General features: G+C 46.9%; 1 protein-coding gene across 6 annotated transcripts in view; it reads left to right on the plus strand.

The window, feature by feature from the left end:
* The first annotated feature begins 12,500 nt into the window (after positions 1-12,500).
* ACTN1 (actinin alpha 1) overlaps positions 12,501-25,245 on the plus strand; it is an 86,640-nt gene continuing 73,895 nt past the window's right edge. For 3 of the 6 annotated variants that reach the window (XM_030274476.4, XM_030274473.4, XM_030274477.4), the window contains exon 1: positions 12,501-12,764. In XM_030274476.4, coding sequence (XP_030130336.1) covers positions 12,660-12,764 — 105 coding nt within the window. In that variant the 5' untranslated portion in view covers positions 12,501-12,659. The remainder of the gene's footprint in view (positions 12,765-25,245) is intronic. The other 3 variants (XM_030274472.4, XM_030274474.4, XM_030274475.4) reach the window with 1 other exon arrangement.

Below are 25,245 nucleotides of genomic sequence, written 5' to 3' on the forward strand. Positions count from 1 at the left end.
AAGTCCAAAATGGAGCCTCACTTGAGTCAGGTGATGAAGAAATACTTATATTGATTTTCTACTGTATCAGTTGTGTACTTTTTGCTTTTCACATTGTCTGTCCTTCAAAGAATGACAGTTTAGGGATTCAGGGGGATGTTTGGTTACTTTCTTTGCCTTAGCAGAAAAGAATAAAGATCCCAGATTATTAACCACAAAGCAGTATGTTCCAGAAATTATGAGTATGTGGAACGGAGTCTATGCACACATATGATGAAAATTATTTCCAAATTTTATCTTCTGTCCTGTCACAGGATACCACAACAAGGTGCTGTCAGAACAGGATTTAACCATAACTCTTCAACAAACCCCCTCATCAACCAAGTTGATATATATTTGCGTAGTGCTAGGGCTGAATTCGGCACTGCCTTGGCAAAGGTTTGCAAAAGTGTAATTTTCATGTAAGTTCCCCTTGTGTTCTTAGCCAAATATGCACACCTTTTTGGTTTTGATTTCCATTATTCTTCAGGGTACCACATACTTGAGGTACCTGAGGTGCACATATGTAGCTTGGGTCTGAAAGAAACAGGTATGCTTCATTAGCTGTAGGTAGAGGTCTATCAGCAGGAAACTAGAAATGATTCTTGTAGGGCGTATTTCTGGCTCTGTACTTGAGATGGCTATGACCACTAGTACTGTGTACATCAGTAGTTGTAATGATTTGTAGTAGAAAATAATATATTTCACTGTATTTCCCATACAAATATTGTCAGTTCATTTCACACAATTCTCAGCTCTCTTAATTTTTTCACATTTTTGCCTTCAGAAAATACTTACCATTCTAAAAGGAGCAAACCACCTTTATACACAGACAGGTAGACTGTACCACAAGAGTTTTTCTTTTATGTGGGTGTTGCTATAAAGAAAGATTATAATATAGGGCTCTTGCCTGGGGCTTATCTTGAGAATTGTCTAAGTTCACTCATACAAATGGAGGATATGGAATGGGACTTCATAAGAAATAACCAGATATTTCACAAATTCTCAGTATCTTGGCATTTCAAATTCCTAGTCTGCTAGACTGCAGTGCTGTGAACAGTGTGGTCCAGAGATGTCAGGTGTCAGAGGGACATTCAGAGGAATAGGACAGTGCCAAAAACTCAGCCCCAGAGCTGCCAAGTCTTACAGCAAGACCAGATCACTTTCTTTTTCTTCCCATGTTCTTTTCATCACTACTTTTCAAAGCTGATGCAGTATCTGAAAGGCATTTTTTTTCAGCTCAACCTTACAAGACAGATTAACCAGCACCTGTGTTTCTTTACCACAACAGTACAAGGAAGTTTTCTGAGGCTCATGCTTCATTAGCTCAGCTTTTCCATAACCATTTGGGTACAATGTGCATTACATTACATAGTGATTATGGCAAGAGAAAAATCCTTGATGATTTTTTCTGCCCCATGGCCTGTGCAGTGCCACCAACAATGGGAGGCCTTCTGCTGTCCCTGACTATAACTCTATTTCCCAATACTGCAACCTCAGATATCACAGGAATTACTGCAGTAAAAAACACTCTGTGCGATGAAAATTAAAAAAAAAGTCAGAGATTAAGTAATTGATAGAAGGAGTCCAACACACTGACCTTGTGGCTCATTCTTGTCATAATCTCTCTTTTCCCCAGATGGGGATGTCCTTACATCTTGTCCAACATTTTGAGGCAGTGGTGACTGCTTGGGATCAGCTTCTCAGACCTGTGGCTATACGCAAGATATACCAGGCTGCATATCACCAAAGATAATGCAAAGATGGAGAAGGAGACCATGGTAACAAGAAACTTAGCTGGAGAAATGGCCTTCTCTGAGTGGAAAAATGCCAGATTCACAGCAGACACAGGGCTGCTTCTGCGGGTGAGACTGGCCCTGTTCTTCCAAATGACAGCCAGCTGCCACCTCTCTTTGTAAGGTTTATTCCTCTGGAAGATACACTGCCACGAGGTAGCATATTGCTACTTGGGATGGGGTGATAACACTTCAGCCTTTAGCCTTTCTCTGGCAATTTGCATGAAAATGGATTCCAGCTCTTCTTTGCAGATTGAATAAAAGCAGCTGTTTGCCATCCAGTGTGTTTTGAGTCAAGGCTTGTGTGGAGCAGATGAGATAGGGCCAGTGATTCTGTGCCAGGACTGAAACCACCTCTTCCCAAGTTGGTCCAAGTGGGACTAGACCCCACTGTGTCAGCCCCAAGGCCCCATTCTGCCTATGATGAGGCTCCTACTTCACCCCAAAGCTGTCAAGCTCTCCTACAGCACTGCTTTCACTGAATATATAGGGTCAGAGGCCAGGTTGCCGTTGCTGTGGAGGCTGCCTCCCAGCCAGTTGAGAGTGCTGAAAACACATTTACTGCCCTGTGAAGAGGATGGGATAGGGATGTTCAGGGTATTTTTGGACAGCAACAGTGATGGTGAGTTTGCTTTTGGCCAGAACACAAGAAGGAAACACATCTTCCTCTATGTTACCAACAGGTTCTCCTTTTTCAGCAGGGAAAGACCCAGGGAAGCTGTTGGGGCAGCTTTTGCTTTCCAGAGAGCAGAGCACCACTGATTTCTGCCTATGTCCTAGAAGGCAATATAAAGCATCATATCTTTACTTAGACAGTCATTTAGAGCCCAGCCCCAAATTCCCCATTCGGTGTTTCTCCCTCCTGCACACAGTCGGGGTTTGGCCCTCCATGTCAGAGCTTAGGCCCCATGGGCCTCCGCTCGGGCTCGGGAGGCGCCGCCGGGCGCTGCAGCAGCGGCGGGAGCGGCCGGCCCGGGGAGCCGGCGGCGGGGTCGGGCTTCCCCCGGCCGGCGCAGCGCCATGGGCCCCGCTGCCGCTCCTCACAAGGCCGGACGGGTTCCACCTCTCCTGCAGGGCGGTGAGCCGGCCCGCGGGAACCCGCCTGAGCGCAGGTGGCTGTGGAAACCTTCAGCTCCCGGCCGGCCGCCGCGGGGCCAGGCACAGCCCAGGGTGGGAAAACCTGGCGGGAGCGGCATGGCCCACCGGGGACTCTCGGCCTTTGTCCCTACACAAGCACCAGCCACCGCTGGGGCCGGGGAGAGACAGAATGATCAGAGGGGCATTCGGTGCGGCGGCGCTGCCCTGATCCGGCGTGTGTGCATCACCCATCCGGGGGACCCAGTGAGGGTCACCGACTGCTGGGCTGCACAGCAGCCACACCAAGCCCTGCTTAAAGCTGTCATGTAAAAACCCTACAGTTTGATTCCCAGGGATCCCACATGGAAGTGCACCTGTCCTTCCTGGGACAGGAGTACAACTACAGGGAAGGCCTCTGCTTGATGCCTGCCCCGCAAAAGATATTGTATAAATAAATAATAAATTCTAAAAAGGCAGGAAAGAAACATGTACTAATTCAATGGGGTTAATTTGTTGGTCCAGCAAAAGATATGAGAGACTGATCTCTTGACATGTGGACTTAATGTGAGATCTGCTCCACCAATCTATATTATTTATTACTCTTCAGCCTCTTCATCTCCCTCTCTGCTATTGAAGAAATAGCTTAGGCTTTCTCACAGGAAAAAAAAAATAATTAAAGTATAATATATAAATGGAGAGCCAGGATGCCCTGGGAAGGGCCCCTAGGGATGGGAGAAGACCTGTTTATGGAACAAACTCTAAATGGTAAAGATGACCTCTGGCCCTGACTACTGGGCTACAGCCACAGAGAGCACAGATGGAACATGCACGCAGGCAGCAGCCCAGCCCAAATGAGGTGGTGGCTGGGCTGCCCCTGGAGCCTCCTTGCTTCGGTCTGAAAGTGCCACTGTCTGCATTTCTCACATCCCTATTTACTTGCTGTGTATCAAAGTTAATTTTATGTGAGGCTTGCAGGGAAGGCAAAAGTGAGTAGTCATGGCTCAGAGAGTCAAAGCACAACAGGGGAGTGCAGGGCTTGCACAGCGAGTTTGGAGCCTCCTCTTAGAGAAGAGATTAAAGGAAGCTGGGGAAGCAGTTTACCTAGTTTACCTACTGAGCAGCTGCCCCTGCTGTATGCTGTTGGTGCTGTCCAGCGGCATCATCCTCACTGCCATGCTGCTCCACAAGTGTCACCTTCCTCAAAGTGGAGCCCCTGCAAATGCAAAGGTATGACGTTCTCTGCAGCTTTCCAAACAAGAAGCTTTCTGATACAAGAGGTAACTTTGCACTGCACAGTTTGATCTCCAGTAGCTATGCAGAGTTTCTCCCTCTGTACAGAGAAGAAACAGCCATGAGCTAGTTAGTAGACAAGAATAATGAACACAAGATTATTTTCTGTACAAAGGCATACATAGCCCATAGCTGCTTCTATGCAGCAGTTTTTGCTTGGGGAGCACAGAAGCTTAACCTGTTTTGCAGAGACAGGCAGGCTGCCAACCACCCAGGTGCTCTCTGAACCCTCCAGAGAAGTGGGGTGAAGGGATTTCTTCAAGCAAAACCCACAGCCCTGAAAGGCTTTAGGCTCCAGGAAGTCTATTTTGGGAAGGCAAGCTAATGGAGCAACGACTTTAGGCTCGGTGTGTGGGTCCTGCTCTAATTCTGAGAAAAGTCTGAATCTGTATCCCAGCCTCACTGACTCAGTATCACATTCCCCACTCACTGCTTGACCACTGTGTGCTGAGGTCAAGCTGACATGCCTGGAAGGCTGTTGGTATGTTTTTCAGCTGTACCAACTACTTTTCTAAAGGGAGTGAGCTCTTCCTCCACACCACACTGTGCTAAGCCATGTCACCTCTGCTGCTAGTGGAAGCAGATGGCCTGGCATCATACAGAAAAAACTGAAAATCTCAGGTGTTTCTCCCAGATCTCCCAGGGCAGTCTTAGGAGCACTAGTTGATACTACAGGAGCCTTGATTAGCATCCTGAAGACCAGAGATAACAGGTAAGAATCAACTAACTTCCTCTGCACTTGTTTTAGTTTAGAGCATTTTAGAGAATGCATGTCCTGTTGGTGCCCTGTGATGAGGGTGGGCCTCTCTAGAGTCACATGGATCTGCATTTTCTTAGCCCTTTATGAACTATCTGTCATTATGGCTTCTTACCCAAGCATGGATTATGAACATAGTTTGCAGTTCAATGACACTGTGACCCATCTCACTGTTTACATAAACAATTGATATTACAAGCATGAGAAGATGGAAGAGCCATGAGAGGTGCACTTAAAAGCCAAAACCAGGAGTGAAGCATCTCCTGTCAGCATTTGTAGTGACGGTGATTTTTGCTGGTAACTGTAACACAGAGAACTGCCACTTCCTTTATGAGGTAGCTGGAAGTGAATTTAAAGTAGTTGTTGTCCATGTAAATGTATATAAATACATTTTTCCCATAGCCCCTTTCACCTTACTCATCTCTCTCATCTGAGTCAAGATTCTGCAGCAGTTGTGCTGCAATGTGCTTTACACATGGGTGTCTGATGAGACTGTCTAGGTCAGGTTTCATATGTCTGATTTTACATTTTTATTTTCCGACAGTTGTAAAGACTTTTCTTCAATAATTAGTCTCTTTACAATCATGGTGCTTCATGGTTCTGTCTTAACCTCTGAAGCTGATGATATTGCATGGTGTGAAACCAAGTTGAAGGGTTCACCTTTCCAAGCTCATGGTGGGGTTGATTGTCCCTAAAGTTTGGCCTTTCTTAAAACTGTCCTACTTTTTCTTTAAAATCTCCAGCAGTGGAAATTCAGCAGCTTCCTTTGGTGGTCTCCTCAGGTTCTTTGCTATCCTGACTATTCACAGCAAATGATGTAATGTGTTACCCTTTGCAGTAAACTTTTATGTATTTGAGGACTGGTACTGTGTGTCACTTAAATTTTTTTCTTCCGTAGACTAAACAAAGCCTGCTTCTTCCAGTCTCCTCTCAAAGGTCAGGTTTTCTAGGCCTCTGAGACTTCTTGTTACTTCTCCTTTAGACTCTCTCCAACTGTTGTGTATCTCCCTTAAAAACTGACACCCAGAGCTAGACACAGGACTCCATCCACAGCCTCACAAATGCTGAGGGGGACAGAAGGTTTGCTTTTTATGTTCTACAAATGACACTGCTTTGTACATGCACTTCTAGACATGGATTTCTTGGGGAAAGGCCTGAGAGAGCTGCACCTCTGGCATTACCATCTGCCTGCATAGCACTCATGCCTTGCCATGCTGCTGCAATTGCACAGCATTCCCTGGCTGCTGACAGTAGAGTCTGCTCCACATCTGTTGATGTGTGCTCTTCTGTGTTTGCTCTGCATACGTAACTCACATAGCCTCAACTCTCACACCATGAACTTCTCCACCAAGAATTTAAGACTGTAGTACATGCCTGGCTGCTTGTATCACATATATTGCATTTTATCAAATTTCTTCCATCCATCACCCTCCATGGTTTCCCCTACAGGACTATCCTGGGCCTGCATCGTTCATGGAGCAAATATTATGAGTAAGTGAACTTCATGAATAGTCAGGTCTTACACCAGCAACCTGTCCAGGATGATGGGGCTTTGTGTCCACAGCTCTGAGCACTGCAGAGATGCATTTCTGTGGCAGTATCCTGCGGATCTTCCTGCAGGAATGCTTCTTTTGTGCAAAACTGTCCCATGGATGGAGCCTGGTGTCTGCAGACAGCTATAGACCACTGCAGCAGCATGCAAAATCTTGAGCTAGCACCCTCAAAGTGCTTGGCTCTCAACATATCTGAGTGCAGCTGTGGGTTTGTTCAGGAAGGGATTGCTGACCCGCTGTTGAAACAACTGTGACCTACAGCTGCATGCCTTACTCATACTAGCTATATCTGTAAGGGACGCAGCACATCCCAGAGCAGTGATGGGTGTCATGGCAATGACTATTGCTGCTCTGGTCAGTGTTAGACTTGCAGGTTTGTGGCAGAGCCATGTGGGAAAGAAGCCAATGCAGTGTGTTGTAGTTGAAGTATGACAAGGCAGCTGCCTTGCTCAGAAGAAATGAAATTTTTGTTGGCTTTCTCTCTAGAAAGTGATTCCAAGCCATGGCCAGAAAGGGGTTCTGCTTGAAAACAGCCTGAGGATACCACTGTACAAGTGATATCCTTGAAGATGGATGGTTGTTTTTTCAAGCACTGTACTACAAATAGTAAACTTGCAATTATGAAGAACATCAAAGTGAATGGATTTTAAGTGAAGTTGTTAAGCTGGAGCTAAATAATGATAGGTCTGAGAGCTCAGTGACTGTCTCATAAGGAAAGGTTTTCTGTGAAGGCAAGGGTGGAGCCGGAAAGAGACTGTGCTGTGCTTGCTATTCTCCTACCGTGTTGCAGCTGTTCCCTTTCCAGAAAAATGTCACAACATTTACCTCCAAATGTTTACTTTTTCCATGGTCAGTTTTGGTGCCTGGGAAGTGAGAGAAACAATAAATTCTGCTTCTTGCCTCTTTAAGCCACAGGCGCATCATCAGGCAAGATCTGTGCAATCAGAGAGTGAGAACAAGAGATTCAAACCCGAGTCTCCCTCTTGGTGGCAGCAGGAATCAGCTATCCTATATTTCATTTGCAGTCTCCAGAGGTAAGCAAGTCCTCTTGCCTTCTTTCTGCCATGTAGAAGGCACCATTTGGCTTTGCCTTTCAGAGCTCTGCTCACGGAGCTGTGTAGCTTCTGCAGCAGCTGCTGCACCATGGCTTTCCCTGTGCCTCAGAACAGCATCTTCCTCTGCTTCCACCAGGAGAGATGGCACTGAGCATGGCTTGGATCAAGCCTTTGGTCTGTACGTGGATACACCACTTGTCAGGGATTTGTGTACTTATGGTGTCCAGTTTGAAATGTGCTCTCTTCTAAACTTTAATCCATTCCCTGTCTCTTGTAGGAACATGGAAAATGCTATTGTCTTTATCTTCTCTGGTTCCTGAGTTTCTTTATTGTTTGGGCCAGTACCGTTGTCAGCTGTTGTTTGACAGTACTGTGTCAGCACTGTGAAATAGAATGTCCGTTAAAGACTGACACAGAAAACCAAAAAGACAGAGCAAAAAAAGCCTACAAAGACCTGCCCCTCAGTAAAGGGCAACTTGCAGGCAAAACATGAGAAGTAGTAACTCTGAGTGACTGAAGGTCTCTATGCCCATGTCATAGAATAAGGATGGTAACTCCAATGAGGTGGTCATTTCACTGTACAATGTGTTTCATGGGCATATAACATGACTGGATGTTTTTACTCCAATGCCACTGGATGGTTTTACTCCCTATAACCCTCTGCAGAATGAGCTCACCAAAGCCCAAGTTGCTTTGGTTGCATGATATTCCTGTGCACTTCTGAGCAGAAAACATATTTCCCTTCAGGGATAAAGCGAGGGAGCAAAGGGGGTTTTATATGGGCAATGTTGGTCAAGTAGTCCTTGAAGGATGAAAGTAGATAGGGGTATGTGATAACAGGAATGTCAGACTAGAGATGTAATTCCTGATTCTATGGTTAAGTGACGCTGTGAAAGCAAAGGGAACAATCTAGGGTATACTCTGCTAGAAAAGTAAAATCAGGATTTTTAAAGGGAAAAAAAAAAAACTTTCACAAAATTACCTGCATCAAACAATATTAGCAAATATATATGAAAACTGCTCTGTAAGTCACTGTTTTTAAAGCTCATGCTCTGAACAAGTGTGATTGACCTCTAGTCAGCAGAAGGAGGAGATAACATCCTCTTTAGGTACTTACACAATCTTACAGTTTAGGGTGAAGGACTGGGAAGCCAAGTTTGGAAGATCAGATAATTGGGTGGGGAAGTAAAGGGAAAGAGGACTTAGGATGGTAGGGTCGTAGTAGAAGAGGAAATGCAACTTGGATGAAGAGGCCCTGAAGGACCCCTGGAGAAAAAGGTTTGTACTAAGGAGCTTCATTTTGGCCTCTTCTTTCTTTTGTCCAAACACACCATTTATACCTTGGTTGTTTCTTTTTTTCCCCCACCTATCCCTGGATGAACATGGCAGTTATTCTATGGCACTTCTTAAAAATGTAAATCCTACCCAATCCTGGGCTCAAGTCTATTTCTCCCTAGACTACATGAAACATGGTATACCCCAGTGAGCTCAACCAAATTAATGCCTGCCTTTCCCAGGGCCTGAGCTCTTACTGGTGGTCTGTCTTTAATTGGTGATGGAAATTAGGAAAAAGAATTCAACTTGTTGAATTCTCTACTGTGACAGCCCAAGATACAGTTCAAATTTAAGTGCCAAATCTCTGAGCAACAAAGTTTTTGTGCGTCTGCAGAATATAAGTGCTGAAACTTTGCTGTGAGACTTCCCAAAACAAAAGTCAAGGGCCATTCCAACACAGCCTTGTTCACTGTTGTACAGTGATTGAGCTCACCTGCCGGGCCTCATTACAGAAACTTATGGATGTTCTTGGCAAGAAAACAGATGTGTCCCCAGGGAAGCTCGTGACCTGTACCTAATATGCAAAGCACAAAGAGAGCAGCAAACAGTAACCAGAAATACCCTAATGCCTTTGGGCTTCTTCCTCTTTTCATCTGTTCCAGGCTGAAGAAGTAGAATGTACGTCCAGCTGTTCTCATGGTCCCCTGCCCTGCAGAAAACCCACTCTCCCTTCATTGGATCAGAAAGACTTTGCTGGAGACCCACTTGGTCCAGCAGGGTTGGAATAATGCCCATTGAAATCAGCAGCAATCTTGTACAGAGAAGAGAACTCTAGGAGTAATGAAAAGAAGTAAGGAAGACCAGAGTATTGCTGGGCTTAGAGGCACCTCTCCCACCAGTAGCACCAGGCTCTGTAGCTCCTTTGCTGCTGTGCTTCCCTCTCCCATTGCAAGCTTGCCTCTTCCCCCTTCATAGTGCTGGTACTACTCTTTGCAAGGGCAAAGGTCAGGTGGATCCAGAAATTATCCCAAGTTTGGAAAGTCTTTTTCCTCCTCTCACTATTGCTTGTAAGTTCATAAAACTGGCCAAGAACACTCATTTCCTTTTGTTAAGGAGTTCATAAAAAGCTAGTACTTGGGATGGACTTAGGAATGGAAAACAAAGATATTTCCCAGAAATCCAAGAAAGAATTTTGAGAAGCAAGGATGATGAAGTTAGAAATAAAAGTGTCAGAGACAATTAGGAGAGAGGCTCTAATACACTAGAAACCCCACACTAGTTCTTGATTTTATAACAGTTTATTGCACTTATGTTGTCGATTAAATTGTCTAATCCATCCTTTGCCCTGTGCAAGAAGAAATAGGTACATGAACAGAACACTGGCAACTAAAAACATTTTTCTATTTATAATATCATCAAACTCTGTAAGAGATCACTGGGTGTATTTCACACAGGTAAGAATAGTAACTTTATGAGTATGTGGACAGTTGCTTTGCAACTCAACTCCAAGAAACCAAAGAGGCAGCATCTAGAAGATTCAGCCTCACAGAAACCCACTGCATGTCTCAGGGCTTGGACCTCCATGGTGCTGAGCATATCCTGGAAAATGCTGAGAATCCCCATTAACTAAAAGACAGTTGAAACCTCTACCATATTTGTGAAGGTCTGGAAAGTGGCTTTCAATAATGGGCTCTTAAAATATAGGGGCGGCAAAGCAAGTAGGACCCCCTGCCTTAAAATACAAAGCTTAAAACTTCTCTCAAGGAGTGTGTTTGTTTCCCTCCTCCTTTTTCCCCCCAGATTTCTACCAGTTCCCATACTTGTCCAGATTCCTCAGGTGGAAAGTACCTTCATAAATAATAAAAACCAGAAGGTACAAAACTGTTAGACATCTTTGTTGTTTCTCTATCATGTGATCAGGCTGTAGCTGTTAGTTCACAATTTCTGTTACTGGGGGTTCACAGAATGGTTGTAAGAAATAAAAATTGGTCCTTCCTCTTCAAAATTATTAATGTTACTGTACTTACATATTAAAGTAACCTTTCTTCATCTTGAGTGATGCATGGTAGAGTGAACACAAGTCTCTGAATAGTGCAGAACCATTATGATAATTATATTTGTGGTTTTGACATCTGCAAGTGTACATAAAGGAACATCATATGACACATGGAGACAGAGTACAGTACAGAGTACCATTATACCATACATTCGTTCATTATAGATTGCACAGTTATTTATGCCAAGAAGTAAAGTATATATCCAATTTCACCTCCAATCTTTGTTAAGAAGCAGGAAAAAAAATTCCCCTTTTTTCGCAAGTGGAGCTCATTGGTATAATTTAGGGCTAAATCTAGTTTGATGTGGAACATTTCAGCTCAACCTGGTGCTTTGCAGCATCTTTGTAGTCCATTCTCAGCTACCTCCTCTCACATTCCTGGGCTTCAAACTCTCTGCTTCCTCTGTGTCAGAGGAATTGGGACACAAACTCACTCTGCACTGCACGGTGCTGGGGAACAGCGTTTCCTTGGGCTTCCTCTCACTTTTGTGAGAGATGCCGTAGTGCTTCTTAGTGAGACTGCCAAGGGGGAACAAACAATGCTGCTGTCCTTTTCCCCCTCCACTTGTTTAACTGACGGAAGCCTGTGTCAAGTATTTGCGTGTTGGTACACTCCTTAACGCGTTTTGTTTCCTTTCTAGGAAGCTGCTCGATGCCAAACGCACTTTAGTTTAGCGTTTTCCTGTCAAACAGGATATTTGCGGGCAGACAGCAGCAGATGAGTCTGGGAGGCCCTGGCGCGGCACCGATGCCCCACGCCTGCAGCGCACATCTCCGGCCGTGAGGACTCTGGCTGCCAGCGCGCCAATGCCGGCCTTGACCAGCGGCTGCCGGTCGGGAACAGGATAACACAGCCCTTTCTTCCCGCATCCCAGGTGCAGGCACTCCTGCACAACCCCACAAAGCTGTGTTTTGAGTCGGGCAGCAGGACTGTGGGGCTGCAACTGAGCACTCACGTCGGGGCCAGCAGGATGGGCACCAGCTGTGCCACACAAAAACATCGCCACAGTGACAGATTTGGTGCACCTGAAGTTGTACCAGGGAAAGTTTGCACTGCGTATCAGGAAAGGGTTCTTCACCCAGAGGTGGTTGGGCACTGGAAGAGGCTCCCTAGGGAAGAGGTCACTGCACTAAATGTGACAGAGTTAAAGCAGTGTTTGGGCAATGCTCTCAGGCACAGGGTGTGACTCTTGGGGTGTCCTGTGCGGGGCCAGGAGCTGGACTCGATGATCCTTGTGGATCTCTTCCAAGTCAAGAGTATCCTGTGGTTCTGTGACAAAATGCTGTCCGGATCCGCCGGTGAGGACGGCCCAGTACAGGCTCCGGCACCCCATCCAGCCGCGGAGCCCTCGAAACACAAACGCCGCTAGATCGGCGCGGAGCCTCCCCGCAGCACATCGCACGGCACGGGCGCGGCGCACCCGCCCGCGGCCTCCGCCCCACGCCGGGGAGGTGTCGGACACGGCCGCGAGTGGGGCGGGGCTGCCGCAAACCGCCTATCACGGCGCACGGATCTTGTGACGGACACCCGTGATGACCAATGGAATAGGCGCTAAGACTCGGGGGGCCGGGACTCTGCCGCGCGGATGGCGGCCAATGAGAGGCGCGGAGGCGGGAGGTGGGCGGGGCGTCCCGCCCCCGCGGCGCTGCGCGCGGCCGAGGCAGAGGTGGGAGCGGGCGCCGCCGCCGCGCGCTCGGGCTGAGCGGCCGCGGGGCCGGGACGGACACAGTGGGCAGCGGCACCGGCGGGACACGGCGCGACGGGCAGCAGCGGCCGCAGCCATGGATCACTACGACGCGCAGCAGACCAATGACTACATGCAGCCGGAGGAGGACTGGGACCGGGACCTGCTCCTCGACCCAGCTTGGGAGAAGCAGCAGAGGAAGGTGGGCGCACCCCCGTCCTCTTTCCTGGCGTACATCCCGGGGGGCTGCCGGGACCCGGTCCCGCCGCCCCCCTCCACCGCTGCGGCGGGGCCGGTGCGCGCCCGGCCGGGGGCTGCGCTGCGCGGCGCGGCGTGGCGGGCGAGGCGGCGGGGACGCGGGGGCGGGCAGGTGATGGCGGGGCGGGGAGGGTGGTGCCGCGGCGGGTCCCCCCGCAGCAGCAGCAGACGTCGGCCGGGTCACGGGCTCCCGGCCCGCAGGTGCGCCCGGGCGGAGCCGGGACGGTGGCGGGGCCCCTCCGCACCTCCCCCCCCACCCCCGCCGCCGCCCGTGCCCCGGCCCCACCGGCCGGCGGCGGGACAGTAACTGCCTGCTGGTTTGAATGGTGTGGTTTAGGGCAGGGCTTGCGCCGAGCTCATGTCCAAAAATGGTAACATTCGGCCCCTTTTTAAACCGAAAGGGTGGTGATGGGGAGGGGAGCTCAGGAGGAGCTCCAGCCTCGCCGCTAGCTAGTTATATCTTTTTTTTCCCCTCCTCCTTTAAACCAAAAGCATCCTGTATTAGATCACGCAGGAATCCTAATCCCCGAAACATTTCCGTTTTAGTCACTCGGTCAGACAGGAGTAAAGCAGAATTTGGAACAACACTGATGCTGGCATAGCAGGGGCACTTCGGGGTGCAGCAGGCTCCCGCTGGCTTTGCAGCCAGTCACTGGCTCGTGTTTTGGATCATGCCTTGCTCTCCCCTTGCTGTGAGCAGGCAGAAGAATCCCAGACGTTCCCTGAGAGGGGGGATGATAGTGCTTTTTTATGCACAAATTATATATTAACATATATAAGGCAGCCTGAGGTGTGGGGCTTTCTGTAGAAAGCTGGGAAGGAGAGCACAACAGTGAGAAGATGATTATTCCTCTTTAACTCTTCTCCTCTTCCCCTCCTCCACTTCCAAATCAAAGGTTTTCAGGTTTTCCTGTTCAGAGCTGTCTGAAATGGTGCCACTGAGAAGTTTTTCCGCTGGAATCTGATGAGTTAATTGAAGGCGATGGCTCTAGAGCTGCTGTCAGTGGTTTCCTTGCTCAGGGACTTGAGAGTAGACATCATGAGAACTAGAGTATACATACAAGAGCATTTACTGGAGAAAGAGTTTATGGTGTGTGAAGTTATATTTCAAGAAAGGAAAAGTGAGGAATGTAGTCTTGGTCTGGGCTGTGAGTACTGCGAGGCTTATTGGAAGTCAGAGCTCTGTCCCTTTGAGGAGGGAAGTTTCTTCCTTTTCAAAAGATCTGCCTGGCTGCAATCTCTGTTTCCAGTCCTATGCCTATATCTGGCCAATACATCTAGAAACCGCTACTGGGGCCCAGAGCAAGATCGCCAGCCTTACTGACAGTCTGTGAAGGGAAATGATTGTTATGCTGTAGGTTTTCTTTTTTTTTTGCCTTTTATGGTGCTGGATGAGGTAAAAGATCTTGTATGTAGGGGGACACTGGTTTGGCTGTCAGAAGCAGGAGTGGAACCTTTGAACTCAAAAGTCTTTAACCCAAGGTTGTTGTACATGCTGTAAATGTCATGTTCTTCTAGTATTACCTCTTTCCAGGAGATTTTAAGACCTCTTGGTCCTATCACAAGAGGGTGACAGAGAGCTGTTCTGTTAACGTGGGTTACTTGTGCAGAGGGAAGAAGCCAAGAGGGAGTTTTAAGTAATGAAAGCCAACTTCTTGTGCTGATCAACAGCTACCAGTTGAATTTGATGTGGTGGGAGTCACTCTCCAGCTTGCTGGACTGGAGGAGTCTGTATTGCTAAATGCCTGTCGCTGGTGGTGGGATCATTTTATTGTTTCTCTTTCTGGTGATGAACAGCTGAACCTGTTCCCTTGTGCAGTGGGTGCAAGCTCAGAGTTTTCTGGTGACCCACCCCTCTGGTGTCTGTACTTAGGAGGATCAGGTCTGGGAGTGATGACTCTTCCCAGTTGCAGCCATGAGGCTGATATCTTCTCAGAGGGATTGGTGATTGGACCCAGCCAGGGCAGGCTGTGCAGGGCCTTCTGGGGGTCTGAATGTGACCAAAAGCCCTGTTGAGGTCTTGAGGCTTGCTTCCTTCAGATGTAAGGAGGTAAAAGTATCTACCAAACAAAAAGTGTGGTGTAGTAAAACTGTCAGTCCCTCTTACCTGTGAAATGAAATCACTGCGGTAATTAAAGTTAAATGTTCAGTACAGTACATGTTAGTTAATACCTTACTGAGATTAAGAAGAGAGATTGATGCCAAATATTCCTGTAGATTCTTTTCAGGCTCTGTCCTTTCTTATTGACTCACATAGTTTGGGCTTTTTTTCACCTAGGTGCTGTTTAAGTGCTATTGAATTATCGTCATTTTTGTTGTTTATACCAATGAGGCCAGCTGGTGAGGCATACTTAAACTTTACTTCTTGGGCCCTCTCTGGGAGCGAGGACAGCATGTCTAAAGTGGTGGCACGGCCAGTAATGCAGCGAGCAAATGTCTGTGCAAGAAGTGTCTGTGTCTTGCCAGCTGTTTCCAACCCAGCCCCTCATGTCCTGGGTCGGGAAGGCTCTGTAGGCTGGGATAGCTGTGCCACATTGCTGTCCTGCCAGGTTTTTTGCAGCTGGGACTCATTGAGACTTGGGAAGCGAGCAGTCTAGTAATGTTACTCAAATGTGAATTAAGTCCAGCTCCCCTTGTCCTGGCTGCACAGGCTCAGCAGAACTCACAGCAGACATCAAAAGTGGGAAGATTACTGAATTTTAGTAATGTCTTCCACAGGAGCATTTTAAGGACAAGTTTGCTGAGTTTTTGGGAGCTGGTTTGCAAATTTCCTATCTGTGCTGAGACAGATGTTACAACCTTTGCTGTCTGGAATGGTGCTTTGAAATGGGTAAATAGGCAAACTGCAGAATGAATTTCATATTTGAAGGGTGAAAGTTTGCTTCTTGAATATGATACAGAGGAGAAGCACTGGTTTCACACCTCTTCCTACCTGCCCCTTCCTGGGAGGCTGCTGTTTTACAGTGTAGGTATAAAGTGACAGTTTATGTGAGGAAAGCAGCTTTCCACGTGAAGCCAGTTTTTCATGTCTATCAGAAGTGACTCTCTAAGAGGTTTTAAAGAGCTCATCGCAGCATTGCTATTCTTAAGCAGCAAAAAAAAAAAAAAATTGTGCTGAACAAATTCAGCTACTTTTTACCTGATATAAGTCTCTACACAGTCTTTTGTGCAGGAGCAGGGGGTCTGTTCTGGGGATTAAAATACTTTCTCATTTGAACTACATCTCAGTAGTTCAAACTGTTGAACTCATCTCAGCAGTTTCTTCTAACAGTCTTTTTTCCCCTCTGCCTTCTCTTCTTTCGTGTCTAGAGTCAAGCCTCAAAGTAGCAGTAGCTAAGGCATAACAAAATTGATCCTGCAGTTTCCCAGATTTGCAAAGCAAAACTTGCTGAAAGCCATTGCAGTGAACTCACCCAGCTGTCAAGATAGACAAGCTTGCTTAGTAAGAAGTACACACGTTGGTGTTTAGTGGCCAAGAGATTGTCACTTGTGCCCCCAAGGACATTTCTACCTCCTGATGACAAGTTACCAGCTGCAGCATTCAAACTTTTCCTGGTGGGTGTGGTGTGAGGGACTAGGTGAGCCAGGTGGTGTTCAGCATGCCTGGCTCATCTTCACAGATGAGGTGAAGGATGATAGTGAGGGCAATCTCCAGTCACTGTCTCCTTAGTGTCAGGAATAACACTGGGGTGAAGCTGGGTATGTCTGGGGATGCTGGTAGGGGTCAGCCTTCAGGTCCAGCATACAGCAGACTCTCATGTGGGCCGTTCTCATTTAATGAGCTCGTTGCTCAAGGTACTGCTCGTTCAGGTTTATTTTAAAATCTTGCCTTAAGCAACTTGTCTCAATTGTAGAGCTGGCAGGGGAACTTTAAATGCCAGACTGCTTTTTGACCTGACAACTGCTTTCTTAGGAGTAAGAAGCAGTGTTCATTTGCAGTGTGTGGAAGATAGCCATATGCAACTTAAATGCTCTAAGGAATGGTAATAATGCTTGTCTTTATCTTAAAAATTTTTTGAAAAAAATCAAATTGATGAAATTAACGTGCTTTGTGCTTTATCCATTCTCGCTCTGCCTTGCCACGTTGGCATCTTTGACAATGTGGCAGTAAATATCTTTGGCTTAGAGAACTGGACTGGTCAGATTTGTGGTGCTGCAGAAGCAGTGATAGCACAGACTTTGGTAGCACCTTTTCTGTGCCAAAGACTTGCTTACTAAGTACAGTTGTTCATGAACTTAGAGAAATTTCCTGTTAGAAACCCAAGTCTTCTTAAACCTCTCTCACTACTCTGTGCCATGCACTGCATCTAAAGATACATATAAATACAAGGGTAAAAAAAAGCCACGAGTCTAATAGCCCTACTGTATCTGCATCCCGCAGGCCTTAATGCTCTTATGATTTGAATTTTGCTGTTCTAATCACCTCTCTGAGGTGGGGTTGTTAATGCTAGAAAGCAGCCATTAAATACAGCCATTATGGAAACAACCCCACCTCCAAGCCTGCTGGTTAGCATGCTCCAATCAGGTGGTATGACTGTGACTATTATCTCCGAGAAAATGTAAAAGCCACAATCATAGCTTCCTTTCACTTGGGTTGAGTGTCCTCTTGTCCAGATAGGGTCTATTTTGAAAAAAGGTCTCTAAACTTCCAGAAAGCTACTGTTGTTGTAGCTGCTGTGGACCCACAAGAAGGTGTGATACCACTCTTAAACTGAAGTTTACTGAAATTTCTTTCAGTGCCATTGTAGATTCAGCCATGAGTAAATAAATGTGCATTGTTGATGAATGCACTGCACTGGGTTGCTTTGCTCCTGCTGTGACACTGCATAGTACTCTGCATGGACCATAGCAAGGGATGGTCCTTGCATGGTCTTTGCAGTGTGGGTGTGCTGCAGGGAAGGTGGCCCTGATGCACCTGAGTATCCTACAAGCTTTAATTCACGCTGGCCAGTATTGATACTGAAGCAGAATGGTGAAATTTGTAAGGATGCTTGCTCAGCTGCTCTTTTGCAGGCAGGCGATATAGGTCACCAGGTATCTCCTATCTTTCAGATCAGGCTTTTGTTGTTTAACATAGGTATCTTGTTGCCACATACTTGCTTTTCAAAACATTAAACTCAGAAGTTGCTGTAGGGAACTCTGGAAATATCTGACTTTGTAGATCAGTTATTTGTCCTTGAGTGTGGGGGCTGCCTCATACTTTCTGTGATCAGGTTTTGTCAGGATGTGTGTGTTTGGTTTTTTTAACAAGAACATTATTATTCATTGTAACCTCATGGTGGATGATGAATGAGGCATGTATGTTTTGCTGTGACTTACCATCCTGTTCAGAATCCTGTGTAAGGGGGCAGTCTAAGGAGAAAGCAGGCATGGGTTAAAAAGGAGACTGCAGATTCTTTTGGGGGAGTCTGTAACAGATCCCAAGGATCAGTTTATGAGAACATGGTACTCATCAATCCGTACTGAACTTATCCTTCCAGTCCTCTAGGGAAGGGTGAAACACCTCAAAGGCATCCAGCTACCAGCTCAGTGATGTAAAGGATGTCTGTCTGGGGAATTTCTTGCTGACTGCTTCAGGCAACCAGTTTAAATTCTTGTGCATGTGATTTAGTAATGACATTTTTTCAGTGCAGTGAGTGCAAAGGCTAGAGAGGAATAACATTGTTTTCTGTCCTGGCCGCTTGCAGTGCTTGTAGCTTAGGGCATGTGTCATGATACTTAGGGTATCCTTAAGTAGACGCTGCTTGGAAACCAGTTTATTGTGTGTTGGGCAAGAACTTATCCCCTCTTGTCCCCCCAGAAGCACATACTTTCGTATGAGATGGTGTTGTCTGTATAATTCAAGTATAACTGGGTGGGTACTGAGAAGGTGGGACAGTAAATCTGTTGGGTAAGTGTTCATGAGCACTGGAATTACACTTTTAGAAACTGTTACAGTAGCGACCCAGTGAATGGCGTTTGTTCTTCCTAACCCTGAGGTCCCAGATGCTCCTGCTGTAGGCACTTTACTCTTTTCATTGTGCTGTGTGAGAGGTGCAGCTCTCATGCAGTGATCAGTGGAGGAGGAGCAGTGTTCATTTGGCCTCCCCAGCCAGTTTGTGAGCCTGTGTGCCTTTCTGTGGTGACTCACTGGTATCCACTAAACACATTGACCTGGAGTTCTTAAAGGTTGGCACAAACAGCAGTGACAGAGATGGTGAAAAATTGCATGGCTGTGCTGGTGAAGGTCTGAGAGTATTTTCCATCTGGCTGTGGATTATCACTGTTGTGCCTGACACTTAAGCTGTTCTCTGGGGTGCACTTATGCTATTGGAGAATGGCTGTGCTCTTTCTGACAATGAGGTGCAGAAAGCAGTCAGTGTAGAAAAGAGGCTGGAGAACTGTCTGGGGAAACATTGGGAGGCTGCAGAAATGCAACATACAATGGACTGGTCTCACTTGAATGTGTTGTGTCAGTCCCAGGGGCTTGCTGGATGGATTGCTGTGATTTTTAGAGGTATTTTAGAGGTATTTTGTACAGTCTGAGAAATGGTGTTTGAGGAGGACAGAAGACAGTGGAAGAGTTTGCTCTTCTTCTGTATGAGAATATAAAACTGATTTCTTGCCATGTGTGACTGTTGGAAGCATGATGGTTATTGTAAGGAATGTGCTTAGCATGACTTCTACAAATCTTCTATAGCAATGTAAAACCCTGTTATCCCATCAAAGCAGCATGTGAACTGTGCCTGAAGGGGAAAAAGCAGGTATAATATGCTTGACAGATGCTAGGGTGGGAAAGACATAACATCAGCAAGAAAGGCAGTCATCTTTTCTTCACAGAGGCATAGGATTTGCTCTAACTCTGGGGTTTTTGTGGCTGAAGCATTGTTACTCAGAGATTGAATCTGTGGGGATGAGTTGGTGAAGAGTGGTGAGATAGACTTGTCAGCAGCAGTACTGTCTGCCTGGTGTTAGTCATGCCAGAAGAGCCTTCTATTGAAGTCTGTGGAACCACCCACCACTCCTTTTTGACCTCAGTGCATGAGACTGACATCCAGGTTCCCAATAGTCAGTCAGATCCCTGAGACAGAAATGGGGCCTTTTTGGGCCAATCAAAAAAACACTTAGGTGAACAAAGGCGCTAGCATTAATATGATTAATTAAAAACTTAATTAAGAATATGATTAACTAAATTACTTCCAGTTCCCTTCCTGCCATTGCCTTCCCTGTTCTCATTCCCCTACTGTATGAGAGCAGAACTTGGTCATAGGATGTGGTGTGGCCTGGTGCCAGTTCAACCTCTTGGCTCCCTGTTAGGCAGTAAAGCAGAACCATTTTTTCCCCATGCTGGTTCACTTTTGTTGTGTCTTTGCCATTCAGCTGGCAATGAGTGTATCTTACTGGTAAGGGCTGCGCCTTTGAAAGCCAACTGTCGTATGTGCTGCAGTTTGCTGTCTTCATGCTTTTACCTGCAATTGTCCTCTCTGCACTGCTTCCAAATCCATGGCTGCTTTGAAGCACTACAAGATGAATGAGACTCTGCAGAGACATTCTCCAGCCTCAGTGTTCTGAAACAGCTCCCACTGGCAGGGCTGGGAAATGTGCTTATATACAGAGGGGATTTTGGTCCTTCATCCAGATAAGTCTTTGGTTTGTCATTCTGTCTGTGTAGACTGGAAATGTGTTCAACCCTGTGGTGTGAGAAATGACAGCAAACCTGTCATTTTTCTATTGTATTAGAGCCAAGATGGGAAGTTTTGGCAAGTGGAAAGACTGTGTCTTGGCTACACTCACTGCAGCGAACACCACTAATGTGTGTCTCTGTATCACCTGTCTGTCAGATTGAAGTGGTTTCAAGTAGGTCTCTGAATACCAGCAATCTACTGGGAGCACCAGTGTGGATAAGTTCATAGGCAGGTGAGGCTGCAGGGCAGGCTTCTTAAGTAGCAACTTTTTCCACCTCCTCCTAGATAACTTAAGTGGTCAGTGGGAAGGAAGGGATGACTTGATGGATCAGCTGATTGCTTCTTTGTCAGTCTACCCAACTTGGCAGTAACTGTGCACTGCTGCAGTGTGGGGCCTCCCTTCATATAGCACAGGTGGGCTCTGCTCATGTGTCCTATGCATGGCCCTCATTTTTCAGAGGGACCCTTGTGAAATCTTGTATGTGTCACATAGCATAGTGTGAATGGGCAGCTCGTTTGCTCTGCTCCTTCCATGAGCACAGTGCTGGATGGCTGGAGAAATTTCACACAGAATACTGATGCTTCCTTTTATAATGCTCAGGATGACCCTCATGTCCTACAGAGGTGTTGAACCAAGGCCAATTGGCAGTTGAGGAAGGACTTCTGCTTTACATGTCCTTTGGATCAGGCAGCCAGGGCACTTGCTACTCCTCACTCATGATGCTAAGCATTTGAACTTCACTGCTGCTGTAAATGGAAGTTGTGCTGTTACATCTTCCCTGCAGGAGCTAGCCTGTAAAGGCCTCTGAGAGATGCGGGACAGTGAGAGAACCATGTATGGTCTCTGCATCCCAGCTGAGTGCTCTTTTCTTCATCATGGAAAATGATGTGTAAGTCCTAGAGCCCTGTTTCCTGGCCAGATTCCTTGGCTCTCCAGTAGCCAAGTTTATTTTGCTACCCAAGTACTTACTTACCTGTAATCCCCCTCACTCACTTTATTTAAATCTACCCTTCAGTACATGGCAAGTTAGTTCTGCTACTTAAATGTATTATCCCCAGGAAAACTGTAAAAAGTGACTCCATGATGGAAATAAAAGCAAGCTAATTTCTTAACTGCTGAAAAAAAGGAGGCTGTTTAAAGGTATTTCGACTGTATCAATGCCAGGCTAGCCTCTGCCTTCCCTCTAGCTCTGCTTGCAGTATTGCTGTACAGAAGCATCTCAGGAGGAAGCACTGGTCTTGGCCCCACCTGGTTCTACATACAAAGGCAGAGACCCTGTGCTTCATCAGTGCTTGCTCATCAGGCACCCCTTGGGAGTGGCACTTGCAGGCGGCTGTGCTGTGCAGAGAAGGCTGGCTGGATGCAGTGCAGTGGTACAGTCATGAGCACCAGTGTTTCACTCTGTTTCAAAATGGTCAGCGTGTGGAAACTTGCTGTTTCCCAAGGGTTTTGTTGGGCCGTTGGGGAACTCTGGCCACAGATGAGACTATTTCCAGCTGTGGTGAGCCAAGTGTGAACTCACTCTGGGCAAGATGCCCAGATCTACTGGTTTTCTCTTGCCAGAAATCCTCGCCCTCCAGCCAGCGATACCAACCTCAGTTTCTGCCAGTCCTCAGCTGAAGACCTCTGAAGGGAAAAGAGAACAAGAAAACCAAGCAGAACAAGATACTGCTGAGGGGAGGCAAGGGGAATAACTGAAGAGCTTGTGCAGGGGGTACAATGGTGGTGTTACCACTAAGGGCTGGCTGTTGTGGGTGAGGGCTAGCAAGAGCTGGAGACATCTGCTTTTGCTAGGGTGAGTAGAGATGCCAAAGTGGCTGGTGATGGTGCAAGAGGTTGGCTTTTCTTGATTAGGCAGAGCAACCTGACCCACAGGGCCATGGCATACTTCTGGCTGGTAGTACCATCAGAGTAGTCACCTTTGAATGAGTATTGTTGCCTTTATTGTAGTTTCAACACACTGGGGATTTCTTCTGTAAAGTAGTATCTTGCTTTCCTGTTTTGTGGAAGCTGCGTTTCAAGCTGGGGAGGCTATGTATCTGGTAATCTTGCCTTCCCATATCTGGAAGTCTTCTTGCCTTTCTCTGAAAAGGAATGGCCACAAAAAACTTAATCTCTTCATCTTCCACAGCTGTTAGTCCTCCTTGTGAAGTATCTCCTTTGGGGATAGGACTTCTTGCAGGGATCCATTAGTCCAGTTGCTTTTCTGCAAACTGTTCTGTAGTCAGACTCTGGGAGAGCATGAGGAGGTCTATGTGTCAGGTGTGGCGGGAGCCTCCCTGCCCATTACTTGTATGGATTTCTGGTCCTCCCAATGCTGGCAACAATTGCTAGTGAAAGGAAATTTATGTTCTTTTTGGTGAGTGCCTTTGGCTTTTGGTAGTGTGAGAGGTTGCCTTTAGTGGTTTGGTTCAAGCTAGCAGGTCTCTCTTAAGACTTTCTAAAAGGCCTGTATTCATGAGTTGCATGCTGAAACAAAGCATCTCAGGCATGATACCATGTCAGTAATGTAGCATGCACACACCTGCCTGAATCATGTCTTTTGGGTCCAGTCATGGAGAGGCATTGGAGCACATGGGGTCAGCACATTAACAGAAGACCTTCTGTTCCTGCAAACACACCTCCTCCAGCACTGATAATTTTCATGTGCCAGCATATCATTTAGTGATACATGACACAGCTCCTTGCTGTTGCAGCTTTTTGCAAATAGTCTGACCCAGCCAGCTACTAACAGCTTCCTACAGGGTGGACTGCTGAAATCTGTTTCTATGCTAAACCCAAAGGAGTATTTCTCTCCCCCCCTTATAATGGCTTGCTTCTTTAAAGCTGTTAACTAGCCATAATCCAATCATTACTACTGTAATTAGTGAAGTGCTTACAGTAACTAAAGCACTTGAAGTAGAATATCCTCTGATTGCAGAGCTTGGAACAGCTTCTGCCTGCAGTCCTGTGAGAGGTAGCTGCTGCTGATGGCTCAGAGGTGGGTGCAGGGGACACAGGGCAAGCCTGGCACAGCTGCCACTGCGTCTTGTACCAAGCCCCAGCGGGTGCCATGTGGCCTTTCTGCAGCAGAGGGATGCCTCAGAGCCCCATGGATGTGAGCTGTTGTGCCTGGCTTAGGGTGGTGATTGGCTGTCAAAGAGAAGCCTTCTTCTCACAAGCTGCCTCAGAAGATGGTGGCATTGGGTGGAACTCTCAGGGCAGCTGGTGGCATTGAATGTGTGATGTGTTAATACTTAGCGTTTGGTTTATACAGGGTAGAAAATCACTGTTGCAGCAGGCTTAATGTCTTCTTGCTGTCAAGGTACCCTCTTGTCCCAGTGTGCAGTGCCTATGCTCTCCCTCCATCTGCCAAAGCACTAAATTAATGGGCAAGGCCAAGGGTCTTTAGCTTCTGGCCCTGCAAATTAATTCCCCCAAGGTTTCCAGGCAGACGCATCCCTTGCTGCTTTCTTCAGCCACTTCTCCTCTTGGGAGCAATGAGACAGCTTTCCTGAGGGCTTCACCTGCTTTTCCCTTTGTACTCTGGCAGGAGGGCAGTGTCAGCATGCTTGTCTCTGGCTTTTGTTTCATCCTGTTTACCTCCTGAGATGAAGCCTGTTGTAACTTGAGCTCTTCCTTCTTGAGGAGGAGGGCCGCGGTGAGGATCAAGTGTGGGCAGCTTTCGAAATGAGGGGCCCTGCTGGATGAGGAGTGAGGATGGGTGACTGCATGCAAGTACACCAAGCAGAGGCTGTGCAGTGGTAAAATATCTCATTGTCCAGCTGGCAGGCATGCTGTACTCGGCAGCTGTGGAAGGTATTTGTCGGCAATATTTGGCCTGTGATGGAGTCAGAAAAATTAAAAATCTTTCTGGCCTAAGGAGGAGTTTTTTTAAAAAACACCATCAATAGCAAAACCCAAACCAAACAAACACAATTACTACTGCCACTCTCAAACCCCCCCCAAAATAACACAAAACACCAAACACACCCATCCAAAACCCACTCCCATTGCAGGGTTTTCATTTTGCTCTTGAGAAATTATTGTGCATTCTCCAAGCTTTGTTCCTGTGTGGTGCTGGGGAATAGAGGGACGTCTGCAGCATGGCCCCTGGCATGTGAAATAGAGAAAAAGGACTTCTGATGAGAATACATTTCTTCCATGTGCTCTGGATTTAGCCTAGGAAGGAAGAGATGTTCTTACCCCTTTGGGCCCTCAGGTGCATGTTGTCAGCCTCTACCGCTGCTGTCCTATACTTGTCCTAGAGCTGTGTGAAAGGTTGAAGATGTACTTGTTGCCTACAGGGCAGAGTAGTCAGTAAGGTGGGGGTGGTGGGCCCTGTGATGTGCAAGATCTCTGCCTGCTGGCCTGAGCAGAGTCTGCCTGTTGCCTTGCACTCTGCCTGTGCAGCTCCCTGCATCTTCCTGCACTCTCTTGCTGGGCTTGTAGCCTGCAGGATAACTGGGGACAGGACCGTGTTTCTGCTGTGTTTGTACACCTGCCTGCACCACAGAACTCTGAGCTGTGAGCATGGTGCCCAGGTGATGCAAAGCGACAAGCACTGAAAAGATGGTAACTGATTCTAAATTTACATTAGTTTTTGTTACTTTTACGTTTTACTTTAAGACCACTTGTGCTGATTTCAGTACATCCTGGTTGTGATGCTTGCATGTAATGTGCTTGATTCAAAGAAATCATTTTCAGCTCCATGCTGTTCTGCACTACTACTGTGTGTTTGACTTGGTTTTAGGTGTTGGTGCAGCCACTGTCAGCACACC

This window comes from Taeniopygia guttata, chromosome 5 (assembly GCF_048771995.1).
Source record: "Taeniopygia guttata chromosome 5, bTaeGut7.mat, whole genome shotgun sequence".
Classification (NCBI taxonomy): domain Eukaryota; kingdom Metazoa; phylum Chordata; class Aves; order Passeriformes; family Estrildidae; genus Taeniopygia; species Taeniopygia guttata.